This window comes from Mustela putorius, unplaced genomic scaffold (assembly GCF_011764305.1).
Source record: "Mustela putorius furo isolate JIRA1106 unplaced genomic scaffold, ASM1176430v1.1 tig00003845_pilon_pilon_pilon, whole genome shotgun sequence".
NCBI lineage: Eukaryota > Metazoa > Chordata > Mammalia > Carnivora > Mustelidae > Mustela > Mustela putorius.
This window is the reverse complement of record NW_025421998.1, coordinates 89104779-89123072: the sequence shown is the minus strand read 5'-3', so window position 1 is coordinate 89123072 and position 18294 is coordinate 89104779. Positions and strand designations below refer to the sequence as shown.

Here is an 18294-nt window from a genome sequence, read left to right as displayed (position 1 = left end):
GAGTAGGTAGACTGTGCTGGAAATAATCCCATCTGAAAGGTAGCTCAGCCCCTGCCTGCTCGGCCTCATTGATGACTACGGAAATACACTCTTTTCAAATTCAAAAAGCCTATTCGTTCCTGCCTTTCTCCTCTGAAATGCATTACCAGTTTTATCATCAGGAAGAACTTAATTATTTGTCCTTTTCTGTTGGCTTATGTTTACTCTTCATAAAATGACTTTTCTTCCATTTAACGGGCTCAGAAATGAGCTCCTATATTGAACTTCGCAGGCTTGATAGCGTAAATCAGCTCAGCCGGCTAAACGCCTCAGTGACTCAAACTTCATAATGTAGCTGGAACTTAGTTGTGCTCCGGAGCAAGGAGTCTTTTTAATCCGGATTATTGATTTACAAGTGCAAGATGGTGAAGTGTCTGTAAGGAAGGACAAGACGCTCCCTCTCCCGATCCTTGAGCAAGTCTTTCCTCGCTGATTTCAGGGGCTCCCAGCTCACGAGCAAAATCCTAACCACGTTTATCTTGCTAGGACAACCCATCTTAAGTGCTCAGTAAAGAAAGAATAATTCTTCTCCCGCTTAACCACTAAAGAACAACATATGTTTCTAACGTCAGCTTTTTATTTTTTTTTTTTTTTATCTTTCATTTTTTTGTTGGTAAATCTCCCAGACAACAGCAGTTCTGTAGAGAGTTTAAATATGAAGGAATGGCAGGACGGGCTAAGGGCACTTCTACCCAACATTAACATCAACTTTGGTGGACTGCCCAATTCCTCCTCCCCCTCCAACGCCAACCACAGTGCACCAACGTCCAACCCTGCCACCACCGACAGCCTGAGTTGGGACAGCCCTGGCAGCTGGACAGACCCAGCCATCATCACAGGTAACTTTCTCACTCCTTCAGCTCCACTGACTGCCATCCGTTCGGTTTTTAGCACCGATGAGATTAAAAAAGAACAGGTCTCTTCGATACTAACTTCTTCTCACCAAGCCACAAACGTGGCGTGGCCGGTTTTGTGGTCTGGGGTCGTGCAGTCTTGGTTAACTCTGGCGGCCTTGTTGTATAAGGCACTTGGCACCTAGGTTGGTTCTTTGGGTGCAAGGAGGTGCTCCCGTCTGATAACGTGTGTGTATTTTTCAGGTCTCAAAGTACAAAAGTATCTAATTTATCCTTTTAAAGGAACATACTCCACTCTTTAAAATAAAGCTCTCTATTATAAGGCTCTCTTGTGTATGTATCCCTGTCAGAGAAGGAGAAGCGCAATTGGGGAATGATGGCGTACAACTCTGGGGACTTGGGGACAGTGGGGGATGGTGTCTGTGTAGTGGAAGAGGGGACACGGGTTTCTGTCACAACGAATCGTCCTTGGGGGGCGGAGGATCAAAAGGAACGTGAGATTAAAAAGGTCTTATTTGGAAGGAGTTGAAGACTGTAATTTTTCTGTTTCTTTATGGGTAAACTAATCATACCTTAAAAATTCTCTGTTGGATGGCTTTCTGGTTCTTTCTGCCCAGACTCACCATTTTCCCCTCTTGTTTTCTTTTCTCTCCTCAGGTATTCCAGCAACTTCAGGAAACAGTTTAGACTCTCTTCAAGATGACAATCCTCCACACTGGCTAAAATCCCTTCAGGCCCTCACAGAGATGGACGGCCCCAGTGCTGCTCCGTCACAGACCCACCACAGCGCCCCCTTCAGCACACAGATCCCTCTGCACAGAGCCAGTTGGAATCCCTACCCCCCTCCTTCAAACCCTTCCAGCTTCCACTCCCCACCCCCAGGCTTTCAGACAGCCTTCAGACCCCCCAGCAAAACCCCCACAGATTTACTACAGAGTTCAACACTGGACCGCCATTAGGGAAAGAGGAGAAACCATTAGAAAATGCAGGATTTGTCGCACCCTGTTTTCTCCCCCTCAGCCCGCCCACCGCTCCCTTCTCATCTCTTACGTTCTGAAGAATCCAGTTCCTGATCAATTTTTTTTCTCCCCGCCCCCCAGATGCGATGCGATCACAGGGTCATTACCATCTTCTTCTTTTTTTTTTTAATCGTAAAAGTTTCTGTTGATCCAGCATTTGAGTGACACTGTTGAATGTTTCCTGAAAAATGCCTTTTTTAAGGAGGGGAAAAAAAAAATCAAAGGGCAGTCTCAATACTTAGAAAATTACTGTCTGTCTGTTGCGCATAATAATGACATAATCTGCTTAGCAGAAAATGACGATTAATCTTTAGGAAAGGTCAAGTAAATGCATTATCAACTACAAAAGTTTGAAAACCAGGTTAATTGAAGTGAGATTGCTAAGTGCATGGGGGAAAGCAGTGGTCCTGGCATCCATCTTGTATTCAGCTTATCACTATTGCAGGGGAAAATGCTTTTAATTTAATTCAATTTTTAATTCTTTCGGCAAGTTGATGGAGAGGACTTGATTGTGTCATTAAGCAAAAGGATTTATTGGAAGTTGATAGAAAGACAAATCGATGTGTAGTAGTAACGGGCCTATCGCTAAAGAGTTTACGAGGAGGGGAGAAGTGATTTTTTTTAAAGGAGAAAAAAATTTGGGGCTTTAGATTTAAAGTAAATTGAAATGTTTTAAAGAAGAAAAGTATTCACAGATTTAATACCTATGCATAACGTAAGAGCTGAAATATAAGTGATTTCTTCAGTCTTTCTCCTCTGTCAGAATCTTTTTTTCTTTTACCTTAAATTTGCCTGATTAGGGCGTTATCTCTGAGATAGCACTGCTCTGGGGCCATCTGATCACCATCAGGAGCAATTCTCTGACCTCCTTGCCTGCAGCTTTTACTTAACCCTGTAGTTTCTGGACGTTTGTGCAGTATTGAAAAGACAGGAGAAAAGAAAACAGAAACCTGGTTATAACCTGACGCTAAAACTAAAAACAAGGAAATGTACCTCTTTCTTCAGAATTAAAACTAAAATCTTAAATAAAACAGAAAACTTGATGATGACCCTTGGGTTTTCTTGTTTTTGTTTTTCCATTTTGTTGTATGTGAGTTTGAGACATTTTGTGACAGCAGTCATCAGATGTTTCCATTGGTTTTCATGTTCAACGCTAGGAAAAATGGTACAGAAGAAGAAATGAGAAAAGGAATTCATCTTCTTGTCTGTCTTGACCGTCTTGAAGATCAGCCCACCTTGTCCTCAAGAGTTCCTCTTCCTGCAGCTTTGGGTAGAAGATACCTCCCTGTGCTATCGTGTTATGTAGACCCAGCCTTTCCAGCTGAGAAGCCTCATGTGCCAGACAGGAGCAGATAAGCTGTTGGTGTGCTGAGATGTTGGTTGGCTTGGGAGGCCCGGAGGGACTAGCCGGTGTGGCATCCACGTAGCAGTGCTGTGTGTGAGGGCTGTGCTGGGGAAGAGCTTGGGAGACCACAATGTCTCTGACGAAGACATCCCATGGGCAGATCTTCTATGGCCAGCCTATTCTAGGGAGTACCTAACAGTGGGAAGATGGTCACGGCCCTGATGGGAAGAGGGTGGGGGCCAGAACGAAGCGCTCCCTACCAGATTTCTAAGATCTGCATAGTTTGCATTTCCTGGCTTGGATTACATTCCCAAGTCCAAAGCTGGAGTTTGCACCTTTTCAGCCATATCCAGTAATGGAATCATTGTCGAATGAATCAAGTTGATCTTCTAAATCATGCATTCTGTGCTTTCAGATTGATTTCTTTTTCTTACCTATACTTTGTACTTCAATTTGCTGCAAAACCCGAAATGCAACCAAAAACAATTTCAGCACGGTTATTGGAAAACATAAACAGGCTAGTCTCAAATGTCACTGCAAATAGACGTTACCTCATGAATAGTAAATTGAGTTTTTTTGTTTTGTTTTGTTTTGTTTTAATCGAAATGTTCGTGTGGGAGAGGACTAGGAACTGCAGATTCTTTTTGCCCTGTGAACTTGGCTTCGGTCTTCGGAATTTTCACATTGTACTACAAAGTGATGGGTTAACACAGAGATAATATTCAGGTAGCAGTGAATTGTAATCAAGGCTTTTGGGAAAGGGGGCCTTGAATATTCCTGAGGTATGGATATGTCAATAAAAATGTTGCTTGTTTCTGTAAAAGAAGGGAAATTCGACCTTGCAGTCTGTGCTGTGATTGTATGTATGTTCAATGAATCATATACAACGTAAATGTCATTTAAAGAATAATCATAAAACAATAAACACCTGTTGCCTACCACCCAAGTTAAACGTAGAACCTGCACTATCTTAAGGACTCCCTCCCTGCCCCTCTCCACTTACACTCCCTTTTCTCTTCTCACCGTGCACAAACAACCACTATCTCGATTCCGTGTTGACTGTTCTTTTCTTGAGAGTCTTGACACTTAACCTATGTCTCCCTGAACGATTGTTGGGAGTGGAAAAGCTGAGCTGTAAACCACAACCTAGCCGTGCAAGGAAAGGGCAGTACTGTCGTTGTTAGATCAAGGCGTTTAGGAGAAGATCAACAAAACCTTCTCTGGGTCATAGTTTGGTTTTAGCTTCCCTGATAATTCATAAAAGTCAGTTCTGGGACAGTGCACAGGGTCCCAAGTGCATCCTGGAAATCAGGGTCCACCACAGTCAGTGCACATGGAGGGGCTTGTACGTGGGTCCAGTCCTGGGTGTCTGGCAGAGACAGAGTCTCAAGAAGCAGTCTGCTGCCTTGTTTTCTGTGTGTCAGCTCAGAACACCCCACCTTGCTTCTCTCCAGTCCTCTGGAGTGCTGAAGCATAACCCATGGGATTGGGGCGTTTAACTTAGGCTGATTTATTCACCCTCTGGGGCATGGTGGACAGAACAGAAATGCCACTAAGTTTGGTCAAAATCAGATAAGTACCAAAAAGAACCCGACAGGCAGTCTTGATGTAAGAGTAGTGGGAATCTTAGTATTGACAGCCTTCGGTGTGTCTCTCCTGGGTCATCATTCCTGCTGCTACTATTGCCTCGCTCCTTTCTTGGGTCTCCCCCGCAACCCCCAGCAATCTTCCATATATATATTCCATCCTACTCTTTTTTTTTTTTTTTTTTGTCTTTTGTCTCTAGTTTTGGGAGGAGCAACATCCTTCACTAACTTCTTGAGAAAAGAATGGTGTGTGGGAGATAAATATTTCAGTAATTTGCATGCACGGAAATATTCTCAGTTGATAGTTTAGTGGATACAGGTTTCTAAGTTGTAGATATTTTCCCCTTCAGAACTTCACAGGCGTTAGTCTACTGGCTTCTTGCTATCGGTATTGCTGTTAAAAAGCCCAAAGCCGTTCTGGTCCCTTATATGTAATCTTTTTTTCTCCCTCTCTGAAAGTTTATAAAAATTGTCTTCCCTGTTCTGGAATTTCACAATGGAGTTCTTTGATATGGCTAAATTTTAATTCATTGTGCTGCACACGATGGGCATGCAGATTTTTAAGATCTAGTGACTCATGTCCTTCAGTTCCGGGAAATTTTCTTATTTCCCTAGTGAATTTCTTGCTATTATCTTCCCTCTTCTCCCTGTCTAGAAATCCCATTATTCAAGTATCAGACCCTCTGGACTTTCTCTGCTTTTTTTTTTTTTTTCCAATTTTCCATCTCTGTCTTTTGCTCCTCTTTCTAGGAAATTTTATTTGAATGTTACTGTTTATATTTGTAGTTTTGTGTTTGTAGAGTTGGTTTTATCTATTTGCTTTGATCTCTATCTTCCATATCAGAGACTTCTCCTATTATCTGCTCATGAATAAGACTATAATAAGCTGATAGGAAGTTTTGGAAGCATGAAGGCTTGCCAACTTTGAACTGTACTGTTGGAAGATCTGGATGGGTTTTGAGAATCTGGATGGGTGCTGGAGAATCCCTACTGTCAAGGTCTTTAGGCCTTTTCTTCTGGGCTGGTCAGTTCCATGGAGAGTCATATGATGGCTGGCCTAGAAGGTAAGGGTCTGACTGCCACAGCTGTATTGGTAGTCTCTGTATACATTATGCATCTATTCCCTTAATCCCTGTTTTGAGTTTCCTTTCCAGGGATCAAGTCTTCAGATACCTGCCCACTTAGGGGACATGTGGTTGCACCATGGTGTGGGTTGGGAAATGAATCTAGGGAGCTAACATATTGCAACAGCTTTCTCCATTGTCTTTATTTTAGCATCACTCTGCACATTTTATCTTTCATTCTAGGAGCACATGGACTATCAGTTTCCGTGTCCTTGAAGATTCTGTGGTGTAAATTGCTATGGGTCTCAGTTTCCCCAATCTCAGCTTGTGGCTTCCCAGAGCAGCTGAGTTCACTCAACCCATCTACTTTCTAGGTTGCCAGTTTTGTTCTGCTGTCTCTTCTCACTATCTCCCTGTTTTGTTTTGTTTTTTAATTCTAATTTCAGTAGGCCTTTAGGAAGAAATTAATTTAAATATGTAGGTTTAATCTACAATCTTAGTCCAGATTTGTGCTCTGATTTTATAAGTTACGAGGCATAATTTGTGAAGTGATAAGATAGGGGGAGCTTCTTGCTATTGGCCAATGAGCACTAGCCGCCATGTTGTCTATGGCTTGCTGTAAATGGCACCTGCCCACACTTCGTTTTGTTGATCTTGAAGTGGTTTCTCCAAACAGGATTTTTAACATCCTCTTTTCCAGTGAAGCTCTTGATTTATAGTCAGTAGTTTGCTTTCCAAAAGCTCATCATACTACTTAAATGGTTGAAATAATTAGTCTGGATGTTAAAGGCAAGTTTTTACTGTCGTTTGGAGGGGAGGGTGTTGCAAGTCAGGTGGATGTGGGTCATTTTCTAGGCTACATTGAATTAGAACAACTCTAGAAATTGCAGAGGAGGAAAGAATACCCTATCCTTAACTGTATATGAATTGTAACTTGTGAATAGGTAATAACTGTCAACAATGTCTCTCTGCAAGGATTATGCCACGAAAGCCAATATGGAGCAGAATGCATGTAGTGCTCTCCCACACAATGGCCTGAACCCGAAGACATGGTACACACTGCACACACTATTTGAGTTTTCTAGCTAATTTTTACCAACATCGTTTGACTTAAGGTCCTTATTATATTTAGGGTATGTAAACTTTAAAAAAATTAGCTTCTATACCTTAAACATGTCAGGAAATATACCCTGTTAGTTGTAACTATTTCTACCCAAGTGGCTTATCCAAGTGAAAGATGACTCAAGTCATTAGCGTGAATTCTTTAAAAAACCAAATACTTGTTTTGTGGCAAAAAGCGGTACTCCTTTGTGCATAACACATTGCTAATTTAGTCCTGATACAGCCTCCAGATACTCAGGCAGTTTCCCCATCAGGAAGAGCTGCCTTCAAAAACACATTTCTAAAATTATTTTTGAACCAATCAATTTAAAGAAATGGATATATAATTAGAAAAATCCCCTTAAAGGGTAAAATCATTATGTTATTAGGGGTAACCCAAAAAAGTTGGGAAAGAACATTAACATCAGCCCAAATGTTTAGGGCACATCTGAAAAGAAAGAGTTGGACACTGTAAAGAATGTATGTCGCATTTGATCCATCCCTGAGGGCAACTGAGTGCGTTAGGTGGATGTCTGCTCTAAGTGTACTCATGGCACCTCCTTCCATAACATCCCTTCATCATTGAAGGAAGTAGGTATACAAAAGCAATGGAAACTAATTGGCCAAATAGAATTTGGGGGGGGCGGCGCTGGGGAATTTAAAAACCCTGGGGCTTATAAATAAGAGCATTTAAAGAGAAATACTGATCTGCAGCTTTCTTATTTTCACCTTTATTATTCACAAAACTAAAATGCTGTTATAAAACTGCTATGCAGTCCAGAAAAGTTTTTTTTATTTCATTCCGGTAGCATGCATTCCTCAGCTTTTATCAATCTCTATAATACGCAAAAAGTGGGTGAATAAGCCCAAAGTTGGGTTTTTGTCCCGATCACAGATCTAACAAAAGAACTAGAGCTACTTGTCACCCATCCTCAGCCACATCTATCCATGACGTTGGTCATACTCCCTTTCTGTTCCAAAGCTACAAGTGCTTTGTGCAATTTCTTGCTTGTAGTTATCGAATGACTATGATAAGGTGGGATTATCTGTTTCTCCTGTAATGTTACTAAGTGGTGGTGGAAGAAAAGGGTTTGAAGAGATACTCTTTGTCCCAAATCATAGAGTGTGAGTCAAAAGTTGGTTGGGAAATAGGACGCTTGTGGACCTCTTAACTGTTTTGTGCTTATATTGCATTTTGTTCACATTAAAGTGGACTACCAAGTTAGCCAGTGGCTTCTGGATTTTGTACAGCTAAGGAACAAAGACAAGGTAATTGTCTTCAAATACTTAAAGGACAGTTATGTAGGAGAGGGCATAGGAAGAAGACACAACTGAAACTAAAACATGAGAAAGAGATCGGATTTAATTTAGTCTAACTTTTTTTTCAAACATCTAGCATGGCCCAGGCATAATGCCAGGTTCCTCAGGCGGTACAAAGATAAGATGATCCCCATTCTCATAATCTGAAAAAGTGGGTCTGGTCGGCTCTAGAACAAGACTGAATATGAGTGTCTGAAGTACAAAATGTCAAAGTAGCTCAAAGAATGGAAAGCTTTAGATAAGCGGAGACTTGGGGGTGGGGAATACAGTCTGAGCAAAGAAAGACTTGGGTTGAGATCACACAGGCAATGTTTGGGGATGGCATCTCGGTTCAGAAGAAACCTAGGGTTTGTGTAGGGGACTTGTGAGAGAGAAAGCCCGAGGGTGGATTGGGCACTGATTTTGTTGGAAATGAGCCACTGCCAATTTCTATTTCAGGGGAGAGACATGAGAAGATTGTGCTTTAGGAATATAAAACCCTAGATGGAAATGAGGAAGACGGGAGAGGCAACGGAGGGGTTTTTTTGGGTAAATGAATGAACCTAAAGGACGTAGAGTTTGGCCTCAAAGGGACGATTTTTTTTTTTTAAATTAAAGATTTATTTATTTGACAGTATCGCAAGAAGGCAGAGAGAGAGGAGGAAGCAGGATCCCTGTGGAGCAGAGAGCCCGATGCGGGGCTCCATCCCAGGACCCTGGGATCATGACCTGAGCTGAAGGCAGACGCTTTAACGCACTGAGCCACCCAGGCGCCCCTCAAAGGGACTATTGATGACTCCCTGAAATTGCCTGCAAAATATAGTATGTGTATGTGTGTTTTATCAAAACATAAAAAAGGGGGTGCCTTGTGGCTCTGTTGGTTAAGCATCCAACTCTTGGTTTCAGCTGAGGTCATGAGATTCAGCCCCTCAGGTTCCTGCTCAGCAGGGGGTCTGCTTCTCTCCCTCTCCCTCTGCCCTGCCCGCTTTCGTGTGCATGCATGTGCACACTCGCTCTCACATACTCTCTAAGACATAAATCTTAAAAAACAAAACAAAACATAAAAAAGGCCCATGATACCATAAAACGTCTGGCTAGTAAGCTAAAGAAATAGTCCAGGTAGAGGTTATTGGTTGATCAGGGGGTTGTAAATGGAAAGGTGAAAGAATTCAGGAGGGATTTCAGAATCTTGAATTTTTGCACGTTACTGGACGCAGGTAAAGGATAAAAGAAAAACAACTTCAGAACTTTCTTAGGTTTCTTCTAGATCCTCTGCTAGACTGTAAGCTCTTTGAGAGCAAGAAATCATCTGCTTGTTAACCTGTCTAGCCTCAGCTCTTAACCAAAGGTCCAACACATAATAAAATCTTATTTATATTTAATATAAGTATTTACTTGGATGAAGGTGAAATAGGCTATGGCTGTGGTTTTGAGCCAGATAACTGCCAAGAATCATAGTGTTGGGCTTACAAAAGGAAATGTGGACTCACGAAAAGGAACTAGTTCCGTCAGGAAGCCGGGGTCCCATCCATACCCCCTGGAAAGGCTGGGAGAGGGAAAGTCAAGAGGGGCTCTACTGGCTTTCAGGAGATCTGGAAGTGCAGGAGTCAGAAGAACCTTCACCGAGGAGCTCTCGGCTGCTCGTGGCACCCACTTGGTGATTCTCAGGAGGTCTCGGAGAAGCAGCTACCCAAACCTCACGTTTGCCAGCAGCCGCCTACCTGCTGCCACCTCTCGAAAAGTAGCTACTTCTCTCTGACCTTTCACGTTTGACCTCTGTGCCTCTCATCAGCAGGACCTAACCTGGGATCCTGATGGAAGGAACCAGAACTGTGAGAACGACAGAGGGGAGGAGAGCAGGCGGGGGTGGAGGGCAGATGACAAGCGGTCAACAGACAAACTGGCTCCCGTGGTTTAGAGCATCTAGAAGGAGTCATGTCACCTCCCTGTCAAAACTCTCTAAAACCTCCCCCAGCCCCGGTACTTTCATAATGAAATTTAAGTTTTGCTGGTGTGGCACCCAGTGCCGCCCCCCTAGCAGACAGAATGATGTTCTCTACTTCATGAGACTATGCACCTGTTCCTTGACTGTCTGTTCTGTCAACCCAGAATGCACACATTATTCATGGCCCCGTCATGGTAGCCTGCTCCTTGAAGCCTTCTCTTGCACTCCTGGGCAAACTTAGGTGGTCCCACCTTCCTTAGTACCTTATAGGTACCTTTACTGATAAAGGGATGATTCTTCTTGTCTCCATATCCCCAGGGCTTAGCATACTTCCTGACATTCAGTTCAAGTAAATGAGGGAGGGAAGGAAAGAAATTTTGGAGGCTGTGGTGCTGTTACATTTTATTGGCAGGAGATCAGTAATCTTCAAGGGATTGGTTTTAATCCAGTGGCGGTACTAAAAGCCAATTGCAGTAGATTGAAGAATGAAGAATGACTAGGAATTAAAGAATCGGAAATAAAACTGCAAAGAAGTCTGATAAAGGGATAATGACAACACAGTTTGAGAGGCAAAACCAGAGTAAAGGACGCAGCCTCCACCCTGAGGGAAATCACAAACTGATTAGAAGTCAGAGAAGACAAAGAATTTGAAAAAGTGAAAATTTAAAAAAAATTTTTTTAGAAGATTTTATTTATTTATTTGATAGACAAAAAGAGAGAGATCACAAGTTGGTAGAGAGAAGAGAAGAGAGAGGTGGGAGCAGGCTCCCTGCTAAGCAGAGAGCCTGATGTGGGGCTCGATCCCAGGAGCCTGAGATCATGACCTGAGCTGAAGGCAGAGGCTTAACCCACTGAGCCATCTAGGCACCCGAAAAAGTGAATTTTTAAAGAAGACTTATTTATTTGGGAGACCGAGAGAAAGTGTGAAATAGAGTGCGCACACGTGTGCACACACACACACACACACACACACACACACAGAGGCAGAGGGAGAGAATCTCAAGAAGACTTCCTGCTGAGCAGGGAGCCTGATGCACGGGTTCCAGCTCATGTCTTTGACTGGGATCATGACCTGAGCCGAAACCAAGAGTCCGATGCTTAACCTACTGAGCCACCCAGGTACCCCCCAAAAGTAAATTTGAACAAAAAAACAACCGAACAGAATCAAGAGTGCAAGTGGAGGTTTACTCTTAGTAAGAGGGATACTTTTCCCTGAAATGGACCCAATCAGAATAATTTAATATTGCCCAGAAATGCGCTTTAGTCTTAGAGTAAAAGAAAGGAAAGGAGGTGGTGCACAAGACCTTACATAGACAGGACAGAAAATCTGATGGTGGGACTTTGGAGGTGGGGGACAGGAAGGAATCAAGGTGCTTTCCATAAGGTTTGGGCCCACAGAAGGCCAACAGTAGGGGGTGTTCTTAGAACATACTTCAGTCTCCCAGAAGAGGAATTGGGGTCTGAGCAACTGTGCCCACAACAGCCTATAACTGGGGACAGAGCCTTGTGAAGGAAGGACCCACCAACCAAGATGCAGGAGCCCTCCACAATCCCTAACCTTTCTTCCCAAACTCGGGATTTTATAATTCTCTGGGGATTACCGCAGAACTGAGCAATAGCCAGAATTCAACATGGAGGGTAAAACTTAACAGAATGTACACAGAATATTATAAAATTCACAACACCCCAAATTCCTATATTGACTTTCTTCCAGGGATATCTGCATTCTCTTGTTAATAAAACCCACATCATTTTTTAAAAAGATTTAGTTATTTATTTGAGAGAGCAAATGAGCATAAGTGGGGAGGGGCAGAGAGAGAGAGAGAGAGAGAATCCGAAGCTAAGCTTGTAGCCCTACGTGAGGCTCAATGTCACTGACCTTGAGATCATGACCTGAGGTGAAACCAAGAACTGGACACTCAACTCACTGAGCCACCCAGGGACCCCTCTTTTTTTTTTTTTTTTTTTTAAGTCTAAACATGTATTAAACACGGAAGGACCAGGCTGTGACAGGCTGTATGGATACAGCTGACAACAAAAGATATGACTATTTCTTAGGGTTCCTATTTGGGTGACAGAGATCACCATTAGGCAAATGGTCCAGCAGTGAATAATACGGTCCTATCAAAAATGAGGAGAAACATGTTTATAGTCGTGGGGTAAGGAAAACATTGTAAGTAAAACTCAAAGTACAGGACCCTAAAGGCAAAATCTTGATCAGTTTACCAAACTGAAATTTTAAGAATTTTAAAAACAAAACACCATAACTGAAATCAGATCAACAATGGACTGGGACAAAGGACTTGTGAGCTCTGTATTAAAAACCTTCAATAACCTCAAGATACCCAGGCTCTGGCTGGAAGGTGTCACTCTACTGCCATGGCCTTGGGAAGACCACAGCACCCAGGCTAGCTTGTTTCTTCATCGACGCATCGGGATCATCGTATGCAGATGGCGGTGAAGCTAAATGAAATGTTGTGAATGACCGTGCTTTGAAGCTGAGGTGCCCCACAAATACAAAGAATGTCTGATTGCTGCGAAATGCTCTCTTCTCATGAAATCCTGCTGCCTAGGTTCAGGCTGAGTAGAGGGGCTTACATTGGACGTCTCTGGTGTCAGTGAAGGACCCCCTGGGCAGCCCCCACAGGCCACACTGTACTTTGCATATCACTCCCCGCCCCAGGGAATGGCACCCACAGTTTCCCATCAGGAAGACCTGCTGTTCGAGTGGTTTCCACATTTGAATTCTGCTACCAACCCTCCTGGGGGAAGCTTTGGGTCTGATTGCCTCAGGCTATCAAGATGACAACTTTGAGTAATTGCCCTTATTATGTTTGACACTTAAAGAGCTACTAATCATAACCAGATGTTGTGAGAGCAACTGTTATCCCGGCTTTTCGTTTCTGGAGAAGATACTCCTGTGCCGTGTGTGCAGGGTATCGAAAGTGTATGTTGGAATCCCGTATCTCAGAAGTCTCATAGGGACCAGCTAATGTGTTCTTATCTATCATTTTAACCCAGTATAGATGGATGAATATTTTAATTTGTCCCTTGAACAAATATTCATTGAGTACCCAGTGAGAATACCAAGGATAAAAAGATGTGTTCCTGACCACCAGGAAATCACAACCTCAAAGAGGAGACTGGCATCAATATTTCTTCAAGCTTTTTTTTTTTTTTAAGATTTTATTTATTTATTTGACAGAGAGAAATCACAAGTAGATGGAGAGGCAGGCAGAGAGAGAGAGAGAGAGGGAAGCAGGCTCCCCGCCCAGCAGAGAGCCCGATGCGGGACTCGATCCCAGGACCCTGAGATCATGACCTGAGCCGAAGGCAGAGGCTTTAACCCACTGAGCCACCCAGGTGCCCCTCTTCAAGCTTTTTGATTGGAAAACATAAGACAAAATGAAAAGTATGTAAATCCTATATATACAAGTGATGTAGTAACATAGTGGAGGAAAGGTTCAGTTCAGTAATGAAAGATCAAGGCCAACTTCCCAGGGGAAGGAAAATGGAAGCTGGGCTCCAAAGGATGAGTAGAGTTTGCTGAGTGAAGCCTGGGGATTCGGCTGAGGGCTCAGAGGATGGAAAGCAAATGGCATTCCAAGCAGGGAGGTGGCAGGTGCAGGACAGTGAGGAAGGCATGAAGGGACATACCAGGTAGCGTGGTGTGATTGGGGGATTGTTGGAGGAAAAGCCAGAGGTGAAGCTGGAGAGGTAAGTTGTGGCCAGATTTCAAAAGGTCTTGACCACCAAGTTGAGGAGCATGTGCTTTTCCTTGTAGTCAACATGGACTTTTCATATCTTACAAAGACACCATGTCTTACAAAGATATGTAGATTTTACTCCACACATCGGTTGGGGAAGAATAAAAACGAGATGTAAGGAAACCAGTTAAAAAGCTACTGAGAATAAGCCAGACACAAAAGGACAACTACTATAAGATTCCAATTATATGAGGTACCTAAAATAGTCAAATCCACGGAGAAGGAATGAATAGTGGGAGAAGAGCAAATTAGGAGTTTCTATTTAATGAGCCCAGAGTTTAAGTTTAGCAGTTTTGGGATGATAGAAAAGCTCTGAGATGGGTAGCACAACGATGACTGTGTTTAACGCCACTGAACTGTACCCTGAAAAAAGGTTAAAACTGTAAATTTTATGTTACGTGTATTTTATCACAGTAAAACAACAACAACAACAAACCAAAGCCGGTCATCCCGGTAAGAAAGTGTGCATGAGTCCAAATTGAGATAATGAGGATAAAGAGGAAAAAAGCAATTCTTTTTTTCTCTTTTTTTCCCCCTTCAATAAGAGCAATTTTAATTCAAGAGACATTGCTGACGGGTAATTGGCGGGACTTACATCTGGAGGAAGAGGTCAGGTAAGAGAAGAAGACAGATGGCTGAGGTCTTTGGCTTGGATGACTGTGTACATGTTGGTTCAGAGAGAAGAGAACAAGGAGTTGGATTTGGGGGGTCTGCTGTGTGGTGAAAACGTATATGTACACACACACACACACACACACACACACACAACAGTGGAGCTCAAGTAGGAAGACAGAGCCAGAGAGAACCATGTAGGGCTTGTTAGTGTGTGGGTCGTAGTATGGAACCAAAATCATTTAGGAAGGAGTGAGGGGAAAAAGAGCCATAAATGGGATCTTGAAGAACTGATGTCAGCTTATGAGACTGAGAAGAAATAGGAAACAACAACCACAACATGGACGCTAAGAGAGGAAAGAGTGTCATGGTCAGTCCCAGTTGGGATGAAGACAAGACAGTTGGTAGGTCTGGAAACTGGGAGGTAAGAGGGACCTTCTCCGGAGGGAGGGAGGCCGTGTGATCCTAGTGGGTGAAGTGAATGGGAAGTGAGGAAGTGGTAATCGTCACTGGAGACTACTTGGTTGTTTTGTTTCGTTTTTTTGTTTTTTTAAGATGTATTTATTTGTTTATGGAGGGGTTGGGGGAGGGGCAGAGGAAGCCAGAGAATCTCGAGCAGGTTCCACACCCAGTGCAGAGCCCAATTTCGAGCTCCACCTCATGACCCTGAGATCCTGACTTGAGACAAAATCAAGAGTCACGTGGTTAGCCAACTGAGCCACCAGGCGGCCTTAATGTTTTTTAAAAATATGAGATTCTTGGGGCACCTGGGTGGCTCAGTGGGTTAAAGTCTCTGCCTTCGGCTCAGGTCATGATCTCAGGGTCCTGGGATCGAGCCCCGCATCGGGCTCTCTGCTCAGCGGGGAGCCCGCTTCCTCCTCTATCTCTGCCTGCCTCTCTGACTACTTGTGATCTGTGTCTGTCAAATAAATAAATAAAATCTTAAAAATATGAGATTCTTCCCCTCCTTTGCAAAGAGCACTAGAGGTTTTATGATTAATCCTCATTCTTAATCTCTTGTTTACTCTTGTAATTCCAATTAAAGCCCAGTCTTACCTGTTGACCACGGGCTGTCACCATCTTCAGTGACACCTCCCGTCTCTGGGAAACCCTCGAGGCCTCTTCTCTGTCTAACTGTGAGGGCCTTAAACTGAAGACAGAAAAACCTCTTTTGTAATTACAAATGACACTGCAAAGACAGTGAGTGGGAAATTGGGGCTTCTGGTGACCTTTGAGAGAATCTCTTCAACAACTCGGCTTTGGGAACTCATAGGCTAGGACGGTTTTCTTGATTCTCGAACAGGACCTAAGCTCACGTACCCAGTGCTGTGATATTCATGGCTGACATGGGACCTGGTGGGTGTTAGAAAATCTGGATCCTGGTTCTGTTGGCCTCTAACTCCCTGTGTGACACTGTTCTGAATCACTTTGCTCATCTGTAAAATGAAGGGTTTGGATTAAGTGATTCTGAAAATTCTTCCCCGTTCTGATACATTCCCACTCTCTTCCCTTTGTGACTGTGGTCCCCGTTTTCCAGATGACTGGCCAGCGCCAGGATGCTGTGTATGACTGGGGGATACGGCAAAACTCAAGGTCCTTCCTGGGACTTGGTTTTTATGACTCACTGTCCCCAGGTATCACTCAGTCCCCTCCAAGGCCTCATGGCTTATCTGGTTTCTGGTTTCCTTGGCCTAATCCACTCACCCTTTCTCCTGGGCTGGCTTCTTAGGGCCCTGGTATTGGCAGATGGCTTCGTTTAGGGCCAGGAGCTGATCTAGAGAGTCTGGGCTGGAGGAGGTGGGATGAAGACCCGGGCCGGAAAGCTCTAAGGAAGTGAGCTGAGATTCTCCCTCATATGGCCAGTGGTGCCCCCATTCAGGTCATGCGTGAGGACAGACTGGCTGAGGTGCTGGTGGCTTCCTCGTACAAGAGGCTAAAAATAGTGGCATTAGGGCAGCCCTCAAAGGTGTGACAGTAGGCATGACATTGAGAAACCTGCCAGTCAGGATGAGGGAGCTGGCCCATTTCCCATCCAGGCCAACACTGTCCAGATGAGCCCAGCGCATGCTTGCTGGGGGGCCAAGTTCAGTCTCAGACTGAGGGAAAGCTCCCCGGAGCAGCCTTCTTGTCAGACATCCAGAAAAATTCCCTTCTCGCTGGGGCAGGTGCTCTCGGGTGAGAGGACCCTTCTGTGGGGAGCCGTGTGGGGTGTCCATGTAGGCCCCCAGCTTCACAGCCCGCTTGGGTCATGCCATATAACGGATTTAGCCCGTCGAAGCGGGATGATGTTTCATGTTGAAGCTGGTCCTTGTAGGTCGTTGTTCAGTTTTAGATGAACCAAGGGCAAGGCAGTAGCCTTCTCAGTCCTCTGATGGAAAGAAAAAGGCACAATACGGGGGCAAGTTGCTAGCAAGACGTGAGGGCAAGAAACCCGTTCTGAAGGCCGAAGAGAACAGCCCTCCAGGACTGTGGCAGAAAGCCCCAGCAGGGACTCCATCTCCGAGCGTCCCAAATGATCTCACTGAAGTCCCTCCGTCGTCCCCGCTGTCCTCGAGCTGGAATACGGATCCGTGTCACCTTCTGTTGGTCAGGCCTGCAGTTGCGTGAAGAAACCCTCTCAGCTCTGTGCCAGGAAACCGTGGTGGGAGAAGGTGCATCATCAAATATAAAATCAATAGAAGTGCCCTCCACTGGACCGTGATGTGGTTTCACCTTCTCATGGGAGCCACTTTCATGGGCACCCAGAGAGGAGAGACCTGAGGAGAGCGGGCCTTTAGCCTCCCGAGTCCTCGGCCCCACCACGCCCCCAGTTCTTCCATTTCCAGCCTCCCTCCTCTTCTTTCCCGCCCACCTCCTACAGGAAGCCTGCCCTGACTGCAAGAGATCCAAGTGCTTATAAATGTGGCCCTTGCCACAGGACACCTTTCTTCATCTCCTCTGGGAATCATATTTGTCAGATTCCTCACCTTCCATTCTCTAATGTGTTAAGGGCCCTATCTGGGATCCCAGAGTGGTCGCTGGTCTGGGAACACGTTTTAAGGTAATGATTAGAGGCTTAGTGACAATTCTTAGAGCCGGGGCTAGTCATCTTTCCACATTCAGAGGCAGGAGGCTCTGTTGCATTAAAACAGGGGACTCTGGGGGCCCTCGGCTGGCTCAGTAGGTAGCGCATGTGACTCTTGATCTTTGGGTTGTGGGTTCGAGCCCCACATTAGGTGCAGAGATGACTAAAAATTAAAATCTTTAGGGAAAGACCAAAAAAGGACCAAGATCAGGAGCTAATGGGGCCGGGACCTCAGCTGGGGAAGGGGGTTGTCCCGGCCTCTGTCCTGCCTTAGTCCCACGATTCTGCTGGTGACTTCATCATTTCAATGCCGTGACAATTTACTTCTAATTCCTAAGCCTTGTAAACCCACAACTCCACTTACGCAGTGCCTGATTTCCACCTAAAATTTAACATGACTGCGAAAAACACCTAGAGAGGAACTTAATCAGGTGCCTTTGGCTGTCTGCTCGCCCTGGTCCCATGATCTCCTTCCTTTCCATAAGCCCAAGCGACTAAGTCTGATCCGGCCGGCTGCTCTGACCCTGGCCGTGTCCCCCTACCCGCAGCCCCTCCGGGCTCTCTGCACACCTTGATTCGACCCTTGATTCTGTGGGAGG

General features: G+C 44.5%; 1 protein-coding gene across 4 annotated transcripts in view; it reads left to right on the top strand.

The window, feature by feature from the left end:
• CNOT4 (CCR4-NOT transcription complex subunit 4) overlaps positions 1 to 2961 on the top strand; it is a 140120-nt gene extending 137159 nt beyond the window's left edge. For 2 of the 4 annotated variants that reach the window (XM_004741704.3, XM_004741703.3), the window contains exons 11-12: positions 666 to 878; positions 1551 to 2961. In XM_004741704.3, coding sequence (XP_004741761.1) covers positions 666 to 878; positions 1551 to 1852 — 515 coding nt within the window. In that variant the 3' untranslated portion in view covers positions 1853 to 2961. The remainder of the gene's footprint in view (positions 1 to 665; positions 879 to 1550) is intronic. The other 2 variants (XM_004741706.3, XM_004741705.3) reach the window with 1 other exon arrangement.
• The last annotated feature ends 15333 nt before the right edge of the window (positions 2962 to 18294 follow it).